Source organism: Pan paniscus, chromosome X, assembly GCF_029289425.2.
Source record: "Pan paniscus chromosome X, NHGRI_mPanPan1-v2.0_pri, whole genome shotgun sequence".
Lineage (NCBI taxonomy): Eukaryota > Metazoa > Chordata > Mammalia > Primates > Hominidae > Pan > Pan paniscus.
In genome coordinates, this window is record NC_073272.2 from 40,054,067 (window position 1) to 40,077,446 (window position 23,380).

Sequence of the window (23,380 nt, forward strand, 5' to 3'; positions counted from 1 at the left end):
CCCCTTAACTATGCTCCTCAAGCTAGTCCTTGCCTCTGTTTTCCAAGGACCTCTAAATCCAGTTTAGTTTTGCTAACGCCCTCCAGGGCATTCCCAGGGAACTCATCCGTTTGGCTGTCTTCCAGTAAGATCTGGAACAATGCTTCTCAGTCTTGAGCAGGTATTAGCATCACCAGGAGTTGTTAATACACAGCTGGCTGGGTCCCACTCCCAGGGTTTCTGATTCAGTAGGTCAGGGTGAAACCTGAGAATCTGCATTTCTACCAAGTTCCCAGGTGATGCAGTGCTGCTGCCTCCAGGGCCACACTTTGAGAAGCAATGTTCTGGAGGAATACCCTAAAAGCCAAATGCACAGGGGTTTTGTCAGCAAAGCAACAAATCTACTTTGGTGGAGAAAGGGATTAAGCAAGTACAATTAATATTATATTGATAAAGTAATACATAAATACAAGTTCTTTATTGTTATATATAAAATAGAACAGAAGTTTGAAAAATAAAAAGTAAAAATGTCTTTCTCCCATCTCTTTAACAGAGACTATTCCTAGAGGTAGCCACTGTTTAATAATTTGATGTGTCTCTTTGCAGACCTTTTCTGTGCATTTACATATGTATGCCTCAATACACACATAACTATTGATTTTTTTGTAAATGATATTTTAGACATTATTTATTTATTTATTTATTATTCTTACTTTTTCCACTTAACAAATCTTAGATTTTCTTGCTCATTCATTTAGATATTTTTATTCTTTTTAGTTGCTGCATAGAATTCCAAAGGATAAGTGGAATCATAATTTACTTAAAATGTTTCCTATTGATAAATTAGGCTATTTCTGAGAATGCCGATTACAAAAATGCTGCAATGAACTTGCTTATCCATATTTCTTTGTGCAAATATTACTGGAGAATAAGATCCTGAGGAGAAGAATTTTGGGGTGAAGTGGTATAAATTTTTTAAAATATGAGAGTGCTGCTAAATTGCTTACCCAAAGAAGATTAAAAATGTATACTGCTGCAGCTGTATATTATAGTTATTTTTCCATATCCTCTCCATGTTTAGCTTTTATTTACATTTTTAATTTTTCTAAATCTGGAGGAAAAATGGCACCTCATCTTTGTTAAAATTTGCAATTCCTTGATTACTAATGAAGTTAAGCATCTTTTTATGTTTATTGGGCATTGCCCTTTTTTCTATAAATTGCTATTACATTTTTTGCCCATTTTCTATTTTTTTGCCTTTTCTATGATTGGTTATAGGAGCTCTTTATATATTATGGCTAATCCCTTATCATGTGGAATATATTTTCATGGAGATATTTTAAATTATATAAATCGCCTCATACTTACACTTGCTTGGCCAATCTTATATGTGTTTCTGGTGCTGGAACTGTAGGCTTGAAGAACAGTCATTTTATTGATGTATGGCATTTATAAATGTTACTTTTTTCCATGTAATTTTGCTGTTATTTTAGAAACTCAAAATGTTCTGAACCTAGAGCTTGGGTGGGAGGTAAAACAAAATTTTAGTACAAAGGCAGTAATTTTGAGGTAAGAAAGTATGAAGGAATGTAGTTTTGAATCTGTATGTGAACAATAGAAATATATAGGGAAATGTAACTTTCAGGAATTAACTGTTGGAGAAAATTAAAACTGTTAGTACATTTGCATTAAGAATGAAAAATCTAATGCATAGTGCTTATAATCCTGTTTAATTCACCCCTACCTCAGTACCTTTATCTAAATTGTTTTAACTAGTGATGGAGTATGCTTCAGGTGCTAAAAATAATAATTTGGAGATAAGCTCCAAATATAATATTATCACACCAAAGCAACTTTTTAAATATAGTGGACTATAATTGGTGACTTTTGCTATCAGCCATATATTACATTAGTAGAGTTCTTTACTGAAAGAGTTCTTTACTGTTCCACTAAATAGAATACCAGAAAACTGAGTTACTGGTGTAACTTGAAGTGGTGCTCTCTTAAATTTAAAAAGAAAAAAAAAAAAGACTTGCCAGACAGGGTGGCTCATGCCTGTAATCCCAGCACTTTGAGAGGCGAGGCGGGCGGATCATTTGAGGTCAGGAGTTTAAAACCAGCCTGGCCAATATGGTGAAATCCCTTCTCTACTAAAAATACAAAAATTAACTGGGCATGGTGGCGCATGCCTGTAGTCCCAGCTACTCAGGAAGCTGAGGCAGGAGAATTGCTTGAGCTCTGGAGGCGGAGGTTGCAGTCAGCAGAGATTTTGCCACTGCACTCCAGCCTGGGTGACAGAGCGAGACTCTGTCTCAAAAAAAAAAAAAAAAATTTGAAACTACCATGTACATTTCTCCTAGGTGTCTTGAGATAAAACCATCACTCTGCTCCTTTGTCTCTCCCTTTGCATTGATCTCTGACTACAGGCCATGTGTGTTTTTAGATACTGAAGAAAATAAATATGACTGCCACATATAATAGTCAAAAAGTGGTCTTATCCCCATCTCTTTAGACTGCGAAAGTTGCTGCCTCTGACTGGACATTTTTACACTGCTTGCCCAGAAAGCCAGAAGAAGTGGATGATGAAGTCTTTTATTCTCCTCGATCACTAGTGTTCCCAGAGGCAGAAAATAGAAAGTGGACAATCATGGTAAGCAAGAAACAAGGAATGGAGGATAAGTTCTTTGTGTGGTTCCAACTTGGTCATTCATGCCTTTGGGGAAATAATAAGCAAGTGAGATTATCCAACTACATTACTTGCTCATGTAACATCTGTTTTTTTCCCAGAAACTTTATAATACATCATTAGTGCTTATTAGCATTTATAGTGTATTTGCATGGAGTGAGATTAATCTCCTTTCAAATAAATCCATTTTAACCAAAATTCTTACCACCCTTGATCCGCCTGAGCACCAGCCACCAGTTTGCCAACCATTATAAGTCGTATAATTCTTATTTTAGAATCTCTTTGTTCATGTTTAGAGAAGCCCCTAATTCAGTTCCTGTATAAAATGGGCATTCAAAACATCTTACTTTTTCCCTTCTCTTTTTCCTCATTCCATGCCTTGCTTTATGACTGGACTAGATACTTGTTTTCGTTCTTTGAGTTTGGCCATAGGGATATATGTGTCTTTAGGTATAGAACATTTCCAAATTTCATGGCAAAACTTATATTAAAAATTAATGGTTCCTTTCAGATAAAGCCACTAGTTTCATCTTCATCACTGTCATTCTAGGAAATATTAACCCTATGTCTACTTTACAATATCCCAAATGTCACCTGCTCTGGAAAATAGTACTGACATGTCTAACTTAGCTCCACCATTTTTTAGCTTTTAGTGACTTAACTGGTTTCAATTACTGTATCAGCCAGGATCTTATTTGCAAACGGGAGTCCACTCTAGGTAGATAAATGGAAAGTAATGTATTAAGAGACATTAAGCGGCTCCCAGAATCTTTTGGGAAAGGAAGCGCAGTGAATAATTCTTGGACACCATATAGCCAGGGACAACACAGGCAGAAAAATTGCCCAATGACACTGTGGTTCTTTTGTAGCCAGAACACCACTGACACAGCCTGGTACCTGAGGCCCTTGAAACTAGATGTCGGATACTCCATTATAGCCACCACAGCTGAAATAGATTTCTCTACCTGCATATGTAGCAGAAGATCCAATCTCTCCAAAGACGGCTTCCACTGCATGTTGTTCGCTTCTGCACCCAAGTCTGGAGTAGATGCAGCTGAGTGGGATGCCTGTACCCTAGCTGCAAGGGAGTTTGGGAAAGGCAGTTTTTAGCTTTCAGCCTCTGGAGTAGAGAAAAGCAAGCTGGAAAGGACTAGCTTCTAATTATTTATCTAATCTATAAATTGGAATAGGTTTATTGTGAACATTAAAGTAATATGTGTAAAGCTTTTAGTATAGTACATAACACATAACACATGGTAAATATTGTTATCATAATTATTACCCTCATTATCATCATCTTCACTATTGATCTGATACAGACCCTATAAAATAAACAGGGGTTCAAGCTCAACTATGGCTGCTTGGCAGCCAACCATGACTCCCTTTTCAATAGAAGTTTGTATATTAGGCCTAAATTTGTCATATCTAATAACAGGGATGATTTTTTTTCACTGCATCTTTCCAGCTTGCCACCTCAGGACACTAACTTTGGCCAAAATGTCAATTGCCTTGTTATCTAGGCCAGTACTTCTGAAGCCTTAATGTGCATTTAAATTACCTAGGGGGTCTTGTTAAGGTGCAGATTTGAATTCTGTAGGTCTAAGATGGAGCTTGAGATTTGGCACATCTATTTTTTTTGTTTTTTTTTTTTTTGAGATAGAGTCTCGCTCTGTTGCCCAGGCTGGAGTGCAGTGGTGTGATCTCGGCTCACTGCAACCTCTGCCTCCCGGGTTCAAGCAATTTTGCTACCTCAGCCTCACAAGTAGCTGGGATTACAGGCAGGTGACACCATGCATGGCTAATTTTTGTATTTTTAGTGGCGGGGGGGGCAGTTTTCATCATGTTGCCCAGGCTGGTCTCGAACTCCTGACCTCAAATGATCCACCCACCTCAGCCTCGAAAAGCACTGGGATTACAGGCGTGAGCCACCGTGCCAGGCCGGCACTTCTAATAAGGACCCAGTTAATGCAGGTGCCACCATCCTGCAGACCACATTTTGAGTAGCAAAGATCTAGATGACAAAGAAAATGTGAGCTCTCCAACCACATACCTCAGGAAGAGACACAGCAAAACATTTTCCTTGAGCTCTGTTTTTCATCAGAAGACAATTGAAGTTACAAAGATATATCAAGTAAATCCATCAAAGTAGATCCTTTGTAGAAATTCAGTAGGGAAAACTAAAAGGAAACTTTCCAAAACATCAATTATGGAGATGCTCTGAACTTCTTATCTTTTAAAGAGCTTATTAAACAACGTCTTTAAAACCAATTTACTTGAAAAATTAAATACGTAATGTATTCACATGGTTGAAATATTTATGGTGAAATCTTACATCCACCCATTTTTCCATCCATCTAGATCTTACCGCCATCTCCCCATTCCCCATACCCCTGAGTTACCCACTATTATTAGAGGAAAATATTTTAAAGAAACCAAGAGACAGAATCGTGTTAAAATGAAAGTAGAGAGTCTAAAGTAGAAAGAATGCTCACCTGGGAGTGATGAGACTTGACTTCTGTAACTGGCCTTAATACTAGTCAGCTGTGCCATCTTAGCGTCTAAGTATTAACTCTCTAGGTCCCAGTGTCCTCTCCCATGAAATAAGCAGATTGAGCCATAGAGATGGCAAATGAGTTTTAATTCTTAGATCCCTAATCTCATCAACAGGCTACAGGAATTCTGTTGAGAAGGATTTTGAGCCTGCCTATGGTGTGAGACAGAAAGAGTGGCATAACTGATTAGCGTGCCTTACACGGATGCTAGAAAGGAGGTGGTGATACATGTGTTGCGCTCTTTATGTCTCTGAGCTAGATGATTTGGAGGTCCCTTTGAGTTCAGTTCATTTCAGCAGCCATATAGTGAGCATCTACTCTATGCCAGGTCCTCTGCCAGGCATTGGAGATTGAAAAAAAGAGAATAGTATGCAGCCACCACACAGCCTGTACAGTTCATAGAAGCATAACATTTTCAAGTGGGATGAGACCTTAGAGACTATCCACGCTAAATTCCTATTCTATAGGCAAATAAATTATTATTATTATTTTATTATTATTTTTATTTTTTGAGACAGAGTCTCGCTCTGTCACCCAGGTTGGAGTACAATGGCACGATCTCGGCTCACTGCAACCTCCGCCTCCTGGGTTCCAGTGATTCTCCTGCCTCAGCCTCCCAAGTAGCTGGGATTACAGGTGCCCGCCACTATGCCCGGCTAATTTTTGTATTTTTAGTAGAGGCAGGGCTTCACCATATTGGCCAGGCTGGTCTCGAACTCCTGACCTCAGGAGATCCACCTGCCTCGGCCTCCCAAAGTGCTGGGATTATAGGTGTGAGCCACCACAGCCGGCCGCAAATAAATTATTCTTATACAGCTTATTTAGAATGGCCTTTAGGTTCAGCACTGCCATGATACATTTTTTTAAGATGTTCTAATACTTGTCTTCCTCCAGACTACCCTATCCAATACAGTAGCCAGTAGGCACATATGGCTTTTTAAATTTAAATCTAAGCTAATTAAAATTTTACAAAATTGAAGATTCAGGCCAGGCGCACTGGCTTATGCCTATAATCCCAGCACTTTGGGAGGCTGAGACAGGGGGATTACTTGAGGTCAGGAGTTTGAGACCAGCCTGGCCAACATGGTAAAACTCTGTCTCTACTAAAAATACAAAAATATTAGCCTGGCATGGTGGTGCACATCTGTAATCCCAGCTACTCAGGAGGCTGAGGCAGGAGAATTGCTTGAACCTGGGAGGCAGAGGTTGCAGTGAGCCAAGATCGTGCCACTGCACTCCAGCCTGGGCGACAGAGCAAGACTCCATCTCAAAACAAACAAACAAGCGAACAAACAAAAAAAGAGAAGATTCAGTTCCTCAGTTCCTCAGTTATACTAACCAAGTTGTTGAATGCTCAATAGCCACATGTGGCTGGTGGCTACACTATTGGTATTGGACAGCACAGACATCGAACACTTCCATCACTGCCGAGAGCTCTATTGGACAGCACTACTCTAGGGAATAATTTCCACGCATGCAACTTGATTTGAAATCAGGATGAAATAAGAAAGGAAAGCCACAATGTGGCCCTCCAGTTCTGAGATGCCTGTAATGACTGATGTAAGGTATACACTAAAATAGGATGAAGGGCTTTTTCTTTAATGGTGTAGCATTTTTTAAAGCAGAAGTGTCCTCTTTCAGCACTCAGAGTAGCTTTTTAAGGCCTCCATGCTAAGAGATTTCCAGTAGTGCTGTTCAGAACGCTTCACTAATCGCATCATTCTCTTCATAGTGCACAGGTCTTTGGATCCCTTTGTTTAAAAACAAAAATCACACTTTTCCTCCCCATGAAGCTTGCTTTTGTATTTTTCAGTGATTAATAAGGCAGTAGGACTCACAAAAAGTAGATAGATGTTTTCCCTCTGCCTATAAATTTTACACTGGAGCTAAAATAACCTAAAGGGACCCTGAAAAAAAGAAAAAATGCTGACACTTCAAAGCACTGTTATCCACATATGACTCTTAAGTCCAAAACACCATTGCAAATGTAATTCACAATATTTTATAGTCATTTACTTCTCCCCAAGTTAGAGTTGCCAGATAAAATAGAGGACACCCAGTTAAATTTGAATTTTGGATAAACAATGAATAATTTTTAGTCTAAGTATGTCTCATGTACTATTTAGAACATACAGTAAAATATATATTTGTTGTTATCTGAAATTCTTATTTAACTGTTTGTCCGTGTTTATTTAACTGAATCTGACAATCCTAATCCAAGTTGAATTTGTAAGTTTTTATTTGGAAATAAGGTTGACACAATCCATAGACAATTAAAAACAAAGCAAAAATGAGAGGGGCTCCCAGGAACCCATTAAGAAGTTTACAGTGTCTTTTACCTGGTAGACATTCTTATGCCAAAGTTTGCCCTGGCTAAACTAGTTCCTTCTTGTCATTCAGACATCACCTTAAATGTTACTGTTGAGCAAGATCTTCCCACACCACCCACTCTTAAGTGGTTCCCAAGGCTCCTTTATCTCCTTTTTACATTTTATTTTCTAATGGCACTACTTGATATTTTTATATTTTTTTGTCTGTTTGTTGCCTGTCCCCCTACTATAATGAAAACTTCTTTATGAAAGCAGTAATCCTGTCTGTAACGTTCTTTATTATACCTAGAAGTTTGCCTGACACATACTTTAAATATGGACTCAATACATTTTTGCAGCCTAAAGGCAATATAGGGAATTGGTTTTAGAACATAAGTTTTGGAAATCAGGTTAAAATTCTGGCTCTCTCTGTGATCTTGGGCTCCTAATCAACTTAGGCAAGTACCTTAACTTCACTAAGACCAGTTTATTCATATGAAAAATGAGGATAAAAAATAGAACCAACCTCTTAAGGTTATGAGGATTCAATGAGATCAGAGTCATGTGAGCATTGTAGTCAGGACCCAGGGACAGGTAGGTGCAGATCCACCTCTCACCATCACCACTCAGGAAACTTCCTACATCTCAGTTTCTCGATCTGTATTTTGCATCTCTTACCATCTCATACAGTAGGAAAGGATATTAAATGGTATGATGCACATACAGCACTCAGCACCGGGCCTGGCATGTGATAACTTTGATAAGTATATTCAGTTAACACCTTTGAAATATAAGACCTGCACTTTTGATATAGGCTAGGAACACATGTACAGTATGGTTGAAGTGTAAAAACAAGGACCTGAGAGACCACAAAACTACCTTTTAAGAGTAGAGTCATCCAGATTCACCCATGTTGTCACAAATGACAGGATTTCCTTTTTTAAGGCTGAATACTATTCCATTGGATATATACACCACATTTTCTCTATCCATTCATCCATTGACGGACACTTAGGTTGATTCCATATCTTAGCTATTGTAAATAATGCTGCAGTGAACATGGAAGTGCAGATATCCCTGCACCAGATTGGTTTCAGTTCCTTTGGATACATACTAGGAAATGGGACTGCTGGATCATATGGGAGTTCTAGTTTTAGTTTTTTGAGGAATCTCTATATCATTTTTTATAAAGGCTGTACTAATTTAGATTCCCACCAACAATGCACAGGAGATCCCCCCTCTCTGCAGTCCTGTCAACACTTATCTTTCATTTTTTTAAAAATAAAAGCCACTCTAATAGGTGTGTGGTGATATCTCATTGTGGTTTAATTTGCATTGCCCTAATGATTAATGATACTCAGCATTTTTTCATGAACTCGATGATTTGTATGTCTTCTTTGGAAAAATGCCTGTTCAGGTCCTTTGCCCATTTTTTAATCAGGTTATTTGTTTTCTTTCTCTTTAGTTGTTTGAGTTCCTTATATATTTTGGATATTAATCCCTTAACAGATGTATGGTTTACAAATATTTTGTCCCATTCTGTGGATTGTCTCTTCACTTTATTAATTGCTTCTTTTGCTGTGCAGAAGCTTTGATGCAATTTGATTTGTCTATGTTTGTTTCTATCACTTGTATTTTCAGGGTCATATGTGAACAATTACAAGACTCATGTCATGGAGCTTGATATGGTTTGGCTCTGTCCCCACCCAAATCTCATACTGGATTGTAGCTCCCATAATTCCCACGTGTTGTGGGAGGGACTGGTGGGAGATAATTGAATCACAGGGGCAGTTTCCCCCATACTGTTCTTATGGTACTGAATAAGTCTCACGAGATCTGATGGTTTTATAAGGGAAAAGCCCTGTTGCTTGGTTCTCATTCTCTCTCTTGCCTGCCACTATGTGAGGCATGCCTTTTGCCTTTTGCAATGATTGTGAGGCCTCCCTAGCCATTGGAACTGTGAGTCCATTAAACCTCTTTTTCTTTATAAATTTCCCAGTCTCGGGTATGTCTTTATCAGCAGCGTGAAAAAGGACTAAGACAGAGCTTTTTCCCTATGTTTTCTTTTAGTAGTGTTACAGCTTCAGAGCTTATATTTAAGTCTTTAATCCATTTTGAGTTGATTTTTATATGGTGTGAGACAAGGGTCCAATTTCATTTTTCTGCATGTGGATATCCAGTTTTCTCAATACCATTTGCTGAAGAGACTGTCCTTTCCCCATTATGTGTTCTTGGCACCTCTGTCAAAAAGCAATTGACCATAAATGCATGGGTTCATTTCTGGGCTTTCCTTACTGTTTTGTTGGTTAATGTGTCTGTTTTTATGACAGTACCGTGTGGTTTTTATTAAAATGTCTTTATAATATGTTTTAAAATCAAGGAGTGTGATGCTGCCAGCTTTCTTCCTTTTGTTCAAGATTGCTTTATCTATGTGGGTTCTTTGTGGTTCCCTACAAACTTAAGGATTGTATTTTTGATTTATGTGAAAAATGACATTGGAATTTTGATAGGGGTTGCATTGAATCTGTAGATCACTTTGGGTGGTGTGGACATTTTTACAACATTAATTCTTTCAATCCATGAACATGGGATATCATTCCATTTATTTGTGTCTTCTTTATTTTCTTTCATCAGTGTTTTATAGTTTTCAGTAAACAGGTCTTTTACCTTCTTGATACAATTTATACCTAAGTAATTTTTTGTTGCTGTTGCAAATGTGATTATTTTCTTAATTTTCTTTTCAGATAGTTCATTATTAGTATATTAGAAATGCAACTGATTTATGTATGTCGATTTCATTTTCTGCAATTTTACTGAATTCCCTTACCAGTTCTAACAGTTTTTTGGTGGACATTATGCTAAGTAAAATAACCCAGGCACAGAAAGACAAATACTACATGATCTCTCTTATATGTGGACTCTAAAAAAGTTGAACTCATAGAAGTAGAGAGTAGAATGATGATTACCAGAGGATGGGGGATGGGAAGGAAGGCAATGGGGAGTTGTTGATCAAAGGGTACAAAGTTTCAGGTAGACAGGGAGAATAGGTTTTGAGATCTATTACACAGCAGAATGATTATAGTCAATAATAATATATATCTCAAAATAACTTAGAGAAGAAATGTCAAATGTCTCTCCATAAAAAAGATAGGTAAGTAAGGTGATGGATATGTTCATTAGCTTGATTTAATCATTGCACATTGTATACATATATCAAAACATCATGCTGTACTCCATAAATGTATACAATTATAATTTATCAATCAAAAATAATAATTTTTAAAAAGAATAGAGTCAGAGAAAACCGGGGTTCCAACCCAGTTCTGCACTATCTGTCATCTCAAGGATTGATTTCCTCAACTATAAATGATAATAATAAAAGCTACCTTAGAATTTTGTTGTATTAAATGAGATAATGCGTGAACATTTTCCTCTAGCTCACCAAAGCTCCTGGCACAGTGCTTGAAAAATATTTCTTGACCAATACATGATATGGTACTTAGTATTCTATCTAATACCTAGTAAGCACTCAGTTAACATTCACCATAGTTTCTGATATTATTATTGTCATTCTTGTGGAGGTTGAGAAGAGTAAAAGTGAAAATTACCATTTGTGATTGACAGATCAAGGGGAAGCGGTATACTCTTGGCTATAGAGATAATACTCTTTCAGGAATACCCAGCTTCAGAGAGCAGACATTGCTCAGATTACTCTACATCTGATTCATCCTAAACTTCTCTAGGTTGCGAGAGATCAAACCACAGTATAAACACAAGGATCTGGAATAGGAGAGATGATATTTCTCTAAAACTAGCCAATACTATACTTATGACTGGAAAGTTCAGTCATGGCTACCACTGTAGCATCTCATTTCAACTCTGTGACCCACTAGTCCTGGAATGAGGCCTAATTATGCAGTGTTTGTTTGTCTAGATCAGTCTGATCTCTGTTGACTTTCATTTATACCCTCCTCCAATAAATAAATAAATATTAGTTCAGAACTGTTCTCTTACCATTTTCTTGAGAAAACACATTTTAACTGTAACCCTGCAAAGCTTAAACCTAATTCACCTTCTCTAGGTCCCTAAGCAGACTGTCGCTAATGTTTATCCATTTCTTTCTTTCTTTGTTGTGTCATCAGGCTGTCATGGTGTCCCTGCTGACAGATTACTCACCTCAGCTCCAGAAGCCTAAATTTTGATGTTGTGTTACTTGTCAAGAAAGAAGCAATGTTCTTCAGTAACAGAATGAGTTGGTTTATGGGGAAAAGAGAAGAGAATCTAAAAAATAAACAAATCCCTAACACATGGTATGGGTGAACTGTATGATATGCTTTGCCATTGTGAAACTTTCCTTAAGCCTTTAATTTAAGTGCTGATGCACTGTAATACATGCTTAACTTTGCTTAAACTCTCTAATTCCCAATTTCTGAGTTACATTTAGATATCATATTAATTATCATATACATTTACTTCAACATAAAATACTGTGTTCATAATGTATAATGTCTAAGCCATTAAGTGTAATCTATGCTTATTACCTAAATAAATTATCACCCATGCTAATTTATAAGTAAACATTTACCAGGCAGTCAGCTACTGGTAAATCTGTGGGCTGTGTTCCTGTCCCCCAGGACCAACTAGAAAGCCAAATGATTCATCTTGCAGATGTGGTACAATTTTCAGGCCAATGAGGTAGACAGGCATTCATTTATGGAGGCAAATAACGAAATTCTTAAAATATAGCTATTACTGTGCCCAAACTCCGAAGTTTTTTCCAATAACTTGTGAGAATGTGGTAGTGGGGAATCCTCCAAGAGCCTGTATCTCTTCTCTGTAATGAGTACTTACTGTTACAAGCCATAAGAAGCTTTTGTTAGCAAGTGGTAAAACCATGGATACCTAGAGTAGCATTTTCTTAGGTTCAAATTCTCCAACAGGAATAATTTAATTTTTTTCACATCTGTGCTTATCATGCATCTACTCACACCATATGCTGAATATTTCCATAAATCTAGTACTTGCAACATTTTAGCCAATCTTTTTCCTCTAATTTTTCTTTGGGGTAATAAAAATTTACATTATTGAATTATTATAATGTAATTACAACTAGATTTCTCTTGCGGGTGACGAACATTTGTATTGTTGAATTATTATGATATAATTTGAATTTTTTAGTTAAAATGTTAAATAACATAAGTGAAGATTTTTAAAAAAATTATACATTTTACAGAAGACAAAATAATGTAATTTCCTTTACATTCTACATTTACTATTAGAAAAATGTTTCCAGGCTGGTTGACTGATATTCTTCAGCACACAGCTCTGACTTAAATGAGTAAGCAAGGGATGAATTACAAATTAGATTTGCAATGAAGGTGCAATAAAACATTTTTTGTGGGGGAAAGAGGCTCATAATGTTACAGAAAAAAACATCAAATTTTCCAGTAAATGTCAAAGGTGACTTTTGTGTCCATAGTAATTTATTGGAAGCACTTAGAAAGAGAGTGGAGTTTAGTGGAATATCTTTCAGCAGAGAGTAGAACAAGGTGTCATATGGATTGTGGAAGGCTCACCCTCAAATTGCCTACATAGAAAGAAGTGTTCTTCCACTTGCCAAATGGTCTGCCATAGTAACGAGCTCCCATCTCATTCCTGGTTATTCTTTGAACTAAATGGATGGTATAGTCTTCTTCCCTCACTTGGAAAGAACTTGTAATAATTTTCTTGCCAAAATATAGTCATTTTTTCCTCAAAAAGCTCTATAGCTTTCTTTATTGTGTACATACAATTTAACCTCATTCTCAGCCCAATTCTGTAGGAATGTATTTGCTTTCTTAACTTTTCATCTTAATCAGACATTATTTATATTGTCAGGAAAAAAGAAAATAGGGGAGGAAAATTCACCCTTAACTTTTGCAAAGCTGTTTTCGTCTCCTCTTTCTTCTTACCCCTTTTCCTATATAGCTATTACAACTCCAAAGTTTAACGAAAATTCTAGAGATGACGCTTGCATCTTTGGTGTACATAATAAATCCTGTCACCTAATATAACTAGCCAAAGAGCTCTTTTCTTCCAGGATTTCTCCACAATAACATTGGGAGTAGACATCACAAGTGATTACACTGCAATGATTTCAATGTCATCAGTTTTTGTTTTTGTTTTCAGTGATAAGTTTCCAGGTACTTTAGAAAAGTAATTCAGTGTCTGGGCTGGGCATGGTGGCTCATGCCTGTAATTCTGGCACTTTGGGAGCCCGAGGTGGGCAGATCACCCGAGGTCAGGAGTTCAAGACCACCCTGGCCAACATGGTGAAACTCCCCGTCTCTACTAAAAAAGTACCACAATTAGCTGGGTGTGGTGGTGGGCACCTGTAATCCCAGCTACTCGGGAGGCTAAGGTGGGAGAATCGCTTGAACCCCAGAGGCGAAAGCTGCAGTGAGCTGAGATCACACCACTGCCCTCCAGCCTAGGTGACAGAGCAAGACTCCGTCAAAAAAAAAAAAAAATTTAAGGTCAGATATTTCTCATTTTTTCTCTTCTTTCTTTCTTTTTTTTTTTGAAACAAGGTCTCACTTTGTCACCCAGGCTGGAGTGCAGTGGTATGCTCTCAGCTCACTGCAGCCTCTGCCTCCCGAGTTCAAAGAATTCTCCTGCCTCAGCCTCCCGAGTAGCTGGGACTACAGGCCCGCACCACCATGCCCAGCTAATTTTTGTATTTTTAGTAGAGACAGGGTTTCACCATGTTAGCCAAGCTGGTCTCAAACTCCTGAGCTCAAGTGATCCACTCACCTCGACCTCCCAAAGTGCTTGGGATTACAGGCTTGGGCCACCATAACTGGCCTCAATATCAGATATTTCTATCTGGATATTGTGCTAATTACTTGACTTTGGTAATGTCCCTGGGTAGAAAGATCCCCACAGAGAATCAGCATGGCAATGCCATTGTAGATCTCCTATACAAGTGACCCTAGAACCTCAGTTAAAATGTCAGAGGCCCCTTGGTCCAGTGCCAAAGTTCCATAGCAAGTCTTCTCATGTGATAAAGATGAGTGAGGACTACATATGAAAAAAGTATTCAGAACACATTCCTTTTGAGCCTTTTTGTCTTGGAAGCTCTCATCGATGTCTTACATGGAGATGATTGAGGGAGATCTGAGACATGGTACCGCTCGGCAATTTTGTAGGGTTGATATCCTTTGACAAATATAAAGGGTCATATTAAATAACAGAAAACCACTCAAGTCACAATGATCAGACTCCTATAACCAAGAATGCCACATACTGCCTTGCAGGTTGTGGTTTGTGTAAAGGTCTCAGGTGAAAGAAATGAATAAAGGTTGAGACCCAGTCTGTACTTCAGTTACCAAGTCTTGTGTCTCCTTACAGGCCTTGTAGCCAGGAGGAAGGAAAACCTTTTTTGTATGTTGTCCATGGAGAGGGGGCACTTTTTAGTATTTCATATACCCGAATAGGTGCTTTGCTTTAAACCATACAAAGGATCAGTGTCTAGTAGGGGAGACCCTGCCATCAACAACTTACATTTCAGTATCACCTTGTACTTGAGGGCAATGAGACACATGCAATGCACTGATAGTTTTGGTGTCTTGCCTCAGTTTCTGCTAGGTTCCTTAAGATGCCATAGTGAAAATGATAGTGTCTGTCCATTTTGTGTGGCAAACACGTGACACGAATCATTGAAACAAGTATTTGAGAATCAACCCTGTAGTTATTTAATATTTTAAAGAAATTCTTCCCTAATAATTATTCAGAAAAATTAAAATCATTCATTGATAAAAGAATCATGGTCAGATAAAATGGAATTGAATTCCCTGACATGTGCTAAAACATTTCACAGTCTTATTAATGCCTCACTTATGTCCATGACAGTAGACTTAGTCTCTAATACACACTTTTGTGAAACTCATCCCCAGAGAAAATGCAAGCACGACTGCCTTCTGGAGCAAAATCATTAGGCAAATGAATTTTCAAACTGGAACAGAGTTTTAAAAAATCCAGTCTATCCCTTCATTTCACAAGAGAAAAAAACTAGGAAATAACAACAATGTTCCTAGTATAGAAATATATTCAATAGAGAGGGATAATTCATGTGTTAAATGCCCCTCTGCAAATGATCTGGGATCCTACACATATAGCTGCTTGATTTGATTTACCCATAGGCTGAATGGGGAACGGGAAGCTGGCTGGTCCAGGGATATGGCTCTATAAGGCCGAGGGATAGAGAGGAAAATTCACACCTTAGGCAGAGGTGGACACTGATATCCAGAGATACAAACAGAAACCTAAAATTACATCCATGTAGTAGATGCTGGTGATGCCCCATCCAGATGCCTTTCACCTGGGTTCGTCCATCCCCCAGCTGCTGACAGGGTTGCGCGCTGATGCCTCACAGCTGCCTCTTTCTTTGAAGTGCTGCTCTCAGCCACCAGGAACTACTGTTAGCCCAGGATGTCAGACTCTCACCCTAACCTGGCCACTAGTAGCCCACAGTCAATGAGTGACTGATATAGGGATATAAAAACTTGGCTCCCTTCCCTCCAGGCAGGACCAGGCGTGTGGGTGAAATTTCAGCCCCAGAACTCCACGTGGGTGGGATCAGGCTGAAACTAGTAACCATTTGAGACCACGTCCTTGCTTAGCTTCCCTCCACACACCCGCCCCACCCCTCTCTGACACCTCAACCTGATTCCCTTCTGCTGAGAGTGTGTCCTCAATAAATCACTGGCACAAGAATCCCCATCTCAGGGTACGTTTTAGGGAATAAAATCTAAGATGATCCATGAATAAGATTTTCTGTGGGTCTGTACTGCTCATCCTTCAGGCGTCAAGGAGGAGTAGAGAGCTAAGAGGCTATTAGACAAATGTGGAAGAGCTCATGTTCAGCAAGCAAAAACTTTTCCAGTTACCAGGATCAACCTTTTGTAGAATACAGCAGAATATTAAAAATAACAAATACTATTTTTCTGTCACATATTCAAATTCAAAACAGGAAATTTATTACCTGCATGGAATAGGAATGAGACCAATTTACTTTCCCCAGAGAAGAGGAGATTTAAGTTAACTGCCACAATATTTCTGATTAATTTCTGTGGCATTTTAGTACCCTTATAGATTGGCAACCCCAGTAGCTGTTCAGTTGGTCTGCTCCTTGCCCTAGCTTCCTGAGGCTGTGTTGGCATACTTTAGTGCAAGAGTGTCCAATCTTTTGGCTTCTCTGGGCCACATTGGAAGAATTATCTTGGGCCACACATAAAATACACTAATACTAATGGTAACTGAAGAGCTAACAATAAAAAATTGCAAAAAAATCTCATAATGTTTTAAGAAAGTTTACGAATTTGTGTTGGGCTGCATTCAAAGCTGTCCTGGGCCGCATGCAGCCCATGGGCCACAGGTTGGACAAGCACAAGCTTGTTTTCGTGGTTCTCCAACTTAAGTGTGCATCAGAATCCCCTGGAGGGCTTGATAATACACAGATTACTGGGCCCCACCTGCAAAGTATCTGATTTAGCAGATTTGAAGTGAGGCCTAAGAATCTGTACTTTAACAAGTTCTTGGGGATGCTGATGCTGCTGGTCCAGGGACCACACTGAGATCACTGGTCTGAGACAATTCTGAAGGCTTATATGAAGGGTTTTCACCCCCATATCCGTAAAATACCACTATAAAGTATGTGACACAACCCAAATTGTCTGACTATTGCTCTGTCTTTGGAGTCACTGAGGCCTGAGTTTCATCCTTCCTCTACTGTGTAACAGTTATCCAACCCTGCTCTTCTGATCTGTAAAATGAGAGTAATGCTCATCTCATGGAGTTGTTGGGAGAATTAAATGCAGTGACATATATAATAGTATTTGGCTTAGAGCAAATGCTCAACAAATATTAGCCCCCTTTTATTTTTTCAATTGTTTTTAACACTGTCTATTTTTTCTTTAGCCCTTTGTAAAAATTTATATCCCATCATTAGAAAGATATTGAGTGGAATATTTGGTATAAAAAAAGTACAAGGAATGAGCTTGTCTTCTGAAATTGGCAGAGCCCAGCAGCTGACACTTTATTTAGTCATTTCTGTCTAGGAGCTGGTTTGTAAATATGCAACTCAGGGGAGTGACTTGGCTCATTGCCAAATGGAATCATGGAGGCCAACAAGTCTGAAAATCCAATCAAGGTGACTAAATTCTGCTTAGAAAGGCATCACAGGAATATATATTTATGTGAAATAAATCAGGGGCATTTAGTAATTGCTGGACTTGAGGTCTAGCTGGCAAAAGAGGAAAAAGATTAGGAAGGACTCATCAAGGTTTATTATCCATCTTTGTCTGAGAATAGCACTGCTCAAAAGAGGAAGTTTTCACACTGTTCTTAAGGCAGCAGTTCTCAAAAGTTTTGGACTCAGAAACTATGCTCTTATAAATTATGAAGATCTTAAAAAGCTTTTATTTATGTGGGATATATCGGTATAAGCCACACTAGAAAGTAAAACAGAAATTTTAGAAATATTTATTCATTGATTCATTTATTATAACAATAATAAACATATTACAGGTTAGCATAAGCAACATATTTTATGAGAAATAACTACATTTTCCACAAAAAATTAAGTTAATCAATGGAGTGGCCAACCTTGTTTTATATCTCACCTTACATTATATGTTTTTGGAAAAAATGACTATTTTAATAGTCTTTGCAGCTAATTGTGGATATCTTTTGTTGTTACACTAAAACTCCACAACTGATTATAACTCCTTAAAGATTAGTTGCAATGTGGAATCTGAAACCATATAAATTAACTTTTCTACACCGTTACATTCAATTTCATGTCTATCTTGCCCTTTGAATGGACCTTTTACTCACACATGATTCCACATTGATCATTTGGAAAATATTAGTTCACTGAGTTATACAGATCTTCCAAATATTGGCACATTTCATTATATAAAATCAGAAAATCATATTTGTTAATAGCACTGCTGATCTCATTAGAAAAATCTTTAAGCATTGAGAAGTAGATACAGATACACATTTTACACAATTCTAGTTTTCTCTTGAATGCTCAAATTTTGTCTTTGACAAGAAATAATGCCAACTGCTTTCCTTAAAGTGACAGCTACACTTTGTTCATTTTCAAGATGTCTGCCAAATATCCAAGTTTCAATGACCATTTTGTCAGTTGCTTTTTTCCCAAGTAAAACTGGTGTCCCATGTAAAAGGTGGCTAGTTAAATGCACAATTCAAAGAATTGCAAAAGTGCTTTTCTTCAAGACAACCATCATACTTCATTATGCCACAGAAGGACTTAATGCTCACCTCCCATTTCATCACACAGAATATTAAAAAGATGTGTCCTCATGAAATTCAATATTAACAATTTTTACTGTTTCATCAAATACTTTTTTTTTTTTTTTGAGACAGAGTCTCGCTCTGTCACCCAGGCTGGAGTGCAGTGGCGTGATCTCAGCTCACTGCAGCCTCTGCCTCCCAGGTTCAAGTGATTCTCATGCCACAGCCTCCCGAGTAGCTGGGATTACAGGCACCCGCCACCATGCCCAGCTAATTTTTGTATTTTTAGTAGAGACGAGGTTTCACCATGTTGGTCAGACTGGTCTCGAACTCCTGGCCTCAAGTGACTGGACTGATTTGGCCTCCCAAAGTGCTGGGATTACAGGCGTGAGCCACTGCCCCTGGCCATTGAAGACATTCTTAAATGAACTTGGCTTTTTTGTTAAGTGCCTCTGTGTGATAGTGAAGAACACAATGATTTTTGGTTCTACTGCTTTGATTTGTGCTAAGGTGTCAGCAATTTTTCTCACCATTTCTTTTGCATCATCTGCTGATGCTGCTGTTCCAGGGAACACCCTTTGTAAAGCATGGCCCTATACTGCCTTCAGAGATCCAAGAGAGGCCAAGAAGGCAGAACTCTGGCTTCCATTTTTGGAACAACCATTTTTGATTAAACAAGAACAAACGTTTTTGATTAAACAAGAACAACTGACCCCATTCTGATTTTTTTTTTTTTTTTTGAGACGGAGTCTTGCTCCGTCTCCCAGACAGGAGTGCAGTGGTGTGATTTCGGCTCACTGCAACGTCTGCCTCCCTGGTTCAAGTGATTCTCCTGCCTCAGCCTCCTGAGTAGCTGGGATTACAGGTGCCTGCCGCCACGCCTGGCTAATTTTTGCATTTTTAGTAGAGACAGGGTTTTGCCATGTTGGCCAGACTGGTCTCGAACTCCTGACCTCAAGTAATCCACCTGCTTCAGTCTCCCAAAGTGCTGGGATTACAAGCGTGAGCCACCAGGCCCAGCTCTCATTCTGGTTTTATCTGTAATATTTATTAGCATTCCCTCAAAAAGATTCTGGTAGAAAATAAAAAGTTTATGATTTACTATTATAAAACAAGTCTTGACTGTACTATGAATACAATTTACATTGAAGTTTTAAAAAAAAATTCTATGCATACAAAGCTGTCTGTTTTTAGAGCCCCAAGTGTGTGCCAAGCATTGTGTTAGGTTCTGGGGATACAGTAATTGACAAGAAAGACATGATCACTGCCCTCATGGTGCTTATAGTTTAGTAGGGGAGACTGACAACCACATGTAAATAGATATTGTGATAAGAGCTGTGTGGGGAACAAATTGGATGCTATAATAGAAAATAAAGGGATGAAAGGAAGGATAAACATTTGGATTGGTAGTTCTCAAACTTTTATGGGTATCAGAATTAACTGGAGAGCTAATAAAGAATACAGTTGTCCTGGCTTAATCAAAGTAAGGAAAGCCTGGGCCTCTGTATTTTTACCAAATGATTTTCCAAATTTCAAGTAGTACTGCTTTACATATAGTTCCCAGAGCAAGCCTCTCAAAGAAGGTGACCTTAAACTGAGTCCTGACTGATGAGAATAATTGGGAAAAACAGGCTTTTCATTGGATTTGGATCAGATTTGTCTGAGGTGATGCCAGTGCTTCAGCTGTAGGGCTGAGAAGTTTATTTATAGCTTAATTAACCCCTTTCTATTTCTTATTACAAATACATTTGATCACTTAAGTGAATGACTAGAGGGATTCCTATAACAAACGTGTTTTATGAGCAAGAGTGGTTACACTAGACATTTTGTATTTACTAACCATGTCATGGAATATCTCTCTGAAAGACTTATCCCATTAACAAGGGACAGATCACATATCCTTACCTTTAAAACCTTTCACTGCAATTGGCTCTTTTTCTGACAATGTCGTTTTACATAGTCACTGAACGATAAATTCTGAGTTCTCTGAAACTCTCTTCGTTGTCTTGCTGAGAAGTTAACAACCAGCATGACACTTTGAATTAATTCTCAAAGTGCTTATGCTAATAAGATTGTCTCCCCTCAAGGCTTTTCATTAAATATAATTGTAAAAATTACATTTCTTTAAGGCCAGTAAAAGAAATCAAGGTATTTAATTTCTGATTTCCACATAATTAAGTGAATAATGGAGGGGAAGAATATTTCAGCTAGAGGGAATAGTACATAGGTTGGCCCTGAGATGAAAGAGGGCTTGTCTTCTTCATGGGACTGGAAGAAGAGAGTATAGCTACAGTATGGTGAGCAAGAGAGAGAGGAGCACAAGACGCATCTGAAAAGTTCAGCAGGGATCAGTCCATATTGGCCTTTGAGGCTAAGATAAGAAGTTTGGTTTTTATTTTATGTTCAATGGGAAGCCACTGACACAACCTATCCATCAAAAGTGTTCTGTGAAGACAACCTTGAGTTTGTACAACACATCTGTTTATAAAATAGGTACCTGGGAGGACAATCAATATTGGCAGAACTAGCTCCAGGATTCTGAGCTCCATTTTACTGGTTCATGCTTCACTCTATCTCTTCATTTCTCCATTGTTAATTGTTGCCTTCCTCTGCTTCTCTGTATTCACCTCCCTATTAGTCTTTCAATGCATTCCATCCTCCCAATCTTTTTTTCTCCTGGAAGAATTGGAACTTGGGATCCCATCTTAAGCGCAGGATGGCCTTGAGAAGGAAAAGAAAATTTTGTCTGACGAATGCAAGCCCTCTTCAATTATCAGGCCCAGAGAGGTGTTAAAATGCAACAGCAGTGAAATCTCACTCCCACTTGAGCTAAATAATTACATCTTGAGGGCACTTGCTATATGGGCTCTAGACTAACTGAAGCCAAGTAGCTATGAAATGCCATATGCTAGACACCATAATTCATAGCCATAGTTTAGCAATGCATAACCAACCTCTAACCAATCTTGTTCCGGTAAACCAGTGAGAATTCCTGTCAAACAACTTTGTATCAGAAAACTCCTTGTCCCCTTTTGCCTTTAAAAATCTTGTAACAAAAAGGCCCAAATGGAGCATTCCCCAAGGCAACTTGGAAGTGTGTCCTGGGCTGCAATCCTCAATCTTTGCCCAAATAAACTCTCTATGTTAATTTTGTCTCCTTTTCTTTTTTTAGTTTGATTAGCCTGAAGGATGAGAATATCAGCTATTCCAATCCTACTGGTCCTCTTAGCTGGATGACCTTGGCTGAGTCCTATAGCCTCAGACTTCTCATCTGTAAGCAGAGGATAGTAATAATGACTACTTATAGAAATGTATGTGCAAGTCCAGGGAAATATTTAGAGCATGGCCTGTACATAGCACGTGCTCAAAAATGTTAGTGACATATCTCGTATTTCCTATTCAAACTTTCCATTTTTACTGTTATCTCACATTTTGAGCACTTTCTGTTCAAGGAGTATATCATTTATTTTCAAATCTACCATATCACCTTGCATTCTGTTGCCACTCTGTAAATATTTGTTCTGTTTTATACAATTATGAAATGCCACAAGACCTAAAAGGAGTGAGAAAATGCCACCTGCAAGACTGATAAGGAACCCCTTCAGGTCAGTGGATGGATGTAACTTGATCATTGAAGGACTGGCAACATTTGGATGGGCAAAGAAAAAGAAGGGCATTCCAGTTGGCATGACTGTTACTAAATGTGTGAGATGAGGATGTTGATGGTCAGTGAGTAGTCCACATGATTTGAAGTGGAGGATTTGTTTGTGGAAGTCTTTAGTATGTTAGCACGAAAGTGAGGAGCACCTTCATTAATAAGGTACTAAGTTTGGAATTTTTCCTGCAGGCACTGGGGAACATTGAACATTTTGACATTAAAGAGGGATATAATGAAAGCAGTGCTTCCTCAAGATTAATCTGGTGGTGGTGTGTAGATTTACTTAGGAAACTAGTCTCCTGGCTAGTTTGTTCCCTGAACAAGGGCAGTAGTCATGAAAATGGAAGATTTGAGCCAAGACAAAACTGTCAGGACTTGGCAGTTGAATCTAAAAGTCAAAGAAAAGAATAATCAATTTGAACTTGAAATTATCGTGGTAGCCTGCAGTGGCTCATCCTGTAATCCCAGCATTTTGGGAGGCCAAGGCGGGAGGATTGCTTGAGAGCAGGAGTTCAAGACCAGCCTGAGCAACATAGCAACAACAACAACAACAAAAAGCCAGTAGTTGTGGCATGTGCCTGTAGTCTTAGCTACTCAGGAGACTAAGGTGGAAGGATGGCTTGAGCCCAGGAAGTTGGAGCTGCAGTGAGCCATGGTTGTGCCACTGCACTCCAGCCTATGTGACAGAGTGAGGCCCCAGGTCTGAAAAAAAATTATCATGAGATGTATAAAAGCAGGCCACTTGGCCTCTTTCCCTTAATAGTTCTATCTTTAAAGCAGAGTTAATAAAATATAACATCTTAGCTTCACAGAGATGAGAAGAACTTAAGCAAGATACTTACTGTGAAGTATCAATATGATAATAGATGCAAGAGTTCCTAGCCCCTTGCCTAGC

At 38.4% G+C, this 23,380-nt stretch overlaps 1 protein-coding gene across 2 annotated transcripts in view; it reads left to right on the top strand.

Moving 5' to 3' along the window:
- Positions 1-13,574, top strand: part of OTC (ornithine transcarbamylase) — a 91,623-nt gene extending 78,049 nt beyond the window's left edge. The window contains exons 11-12 of one of the 2 annotated variants that reach the window (XM_057301046.1): positions 2,492-2,629; positions 11,669-13,574. In XM_057301046.1, the coding sequence (XP_057157029.1) occupies positions 2,492-2,629; positions 11,669-11,728 (198 nt within the window). In that variant the 3' untranslated portion in view covers positions 11,729-13,574. The remainder of the gene's footprint in view (positions 1-2,491; positions 2,630-11,668) is intronic. The other variant, XM_003815381.5, reaches the window with a different exon arrangement.
- Positions 13,575-23,380: the final 9,806 nt, after the last annotated feature.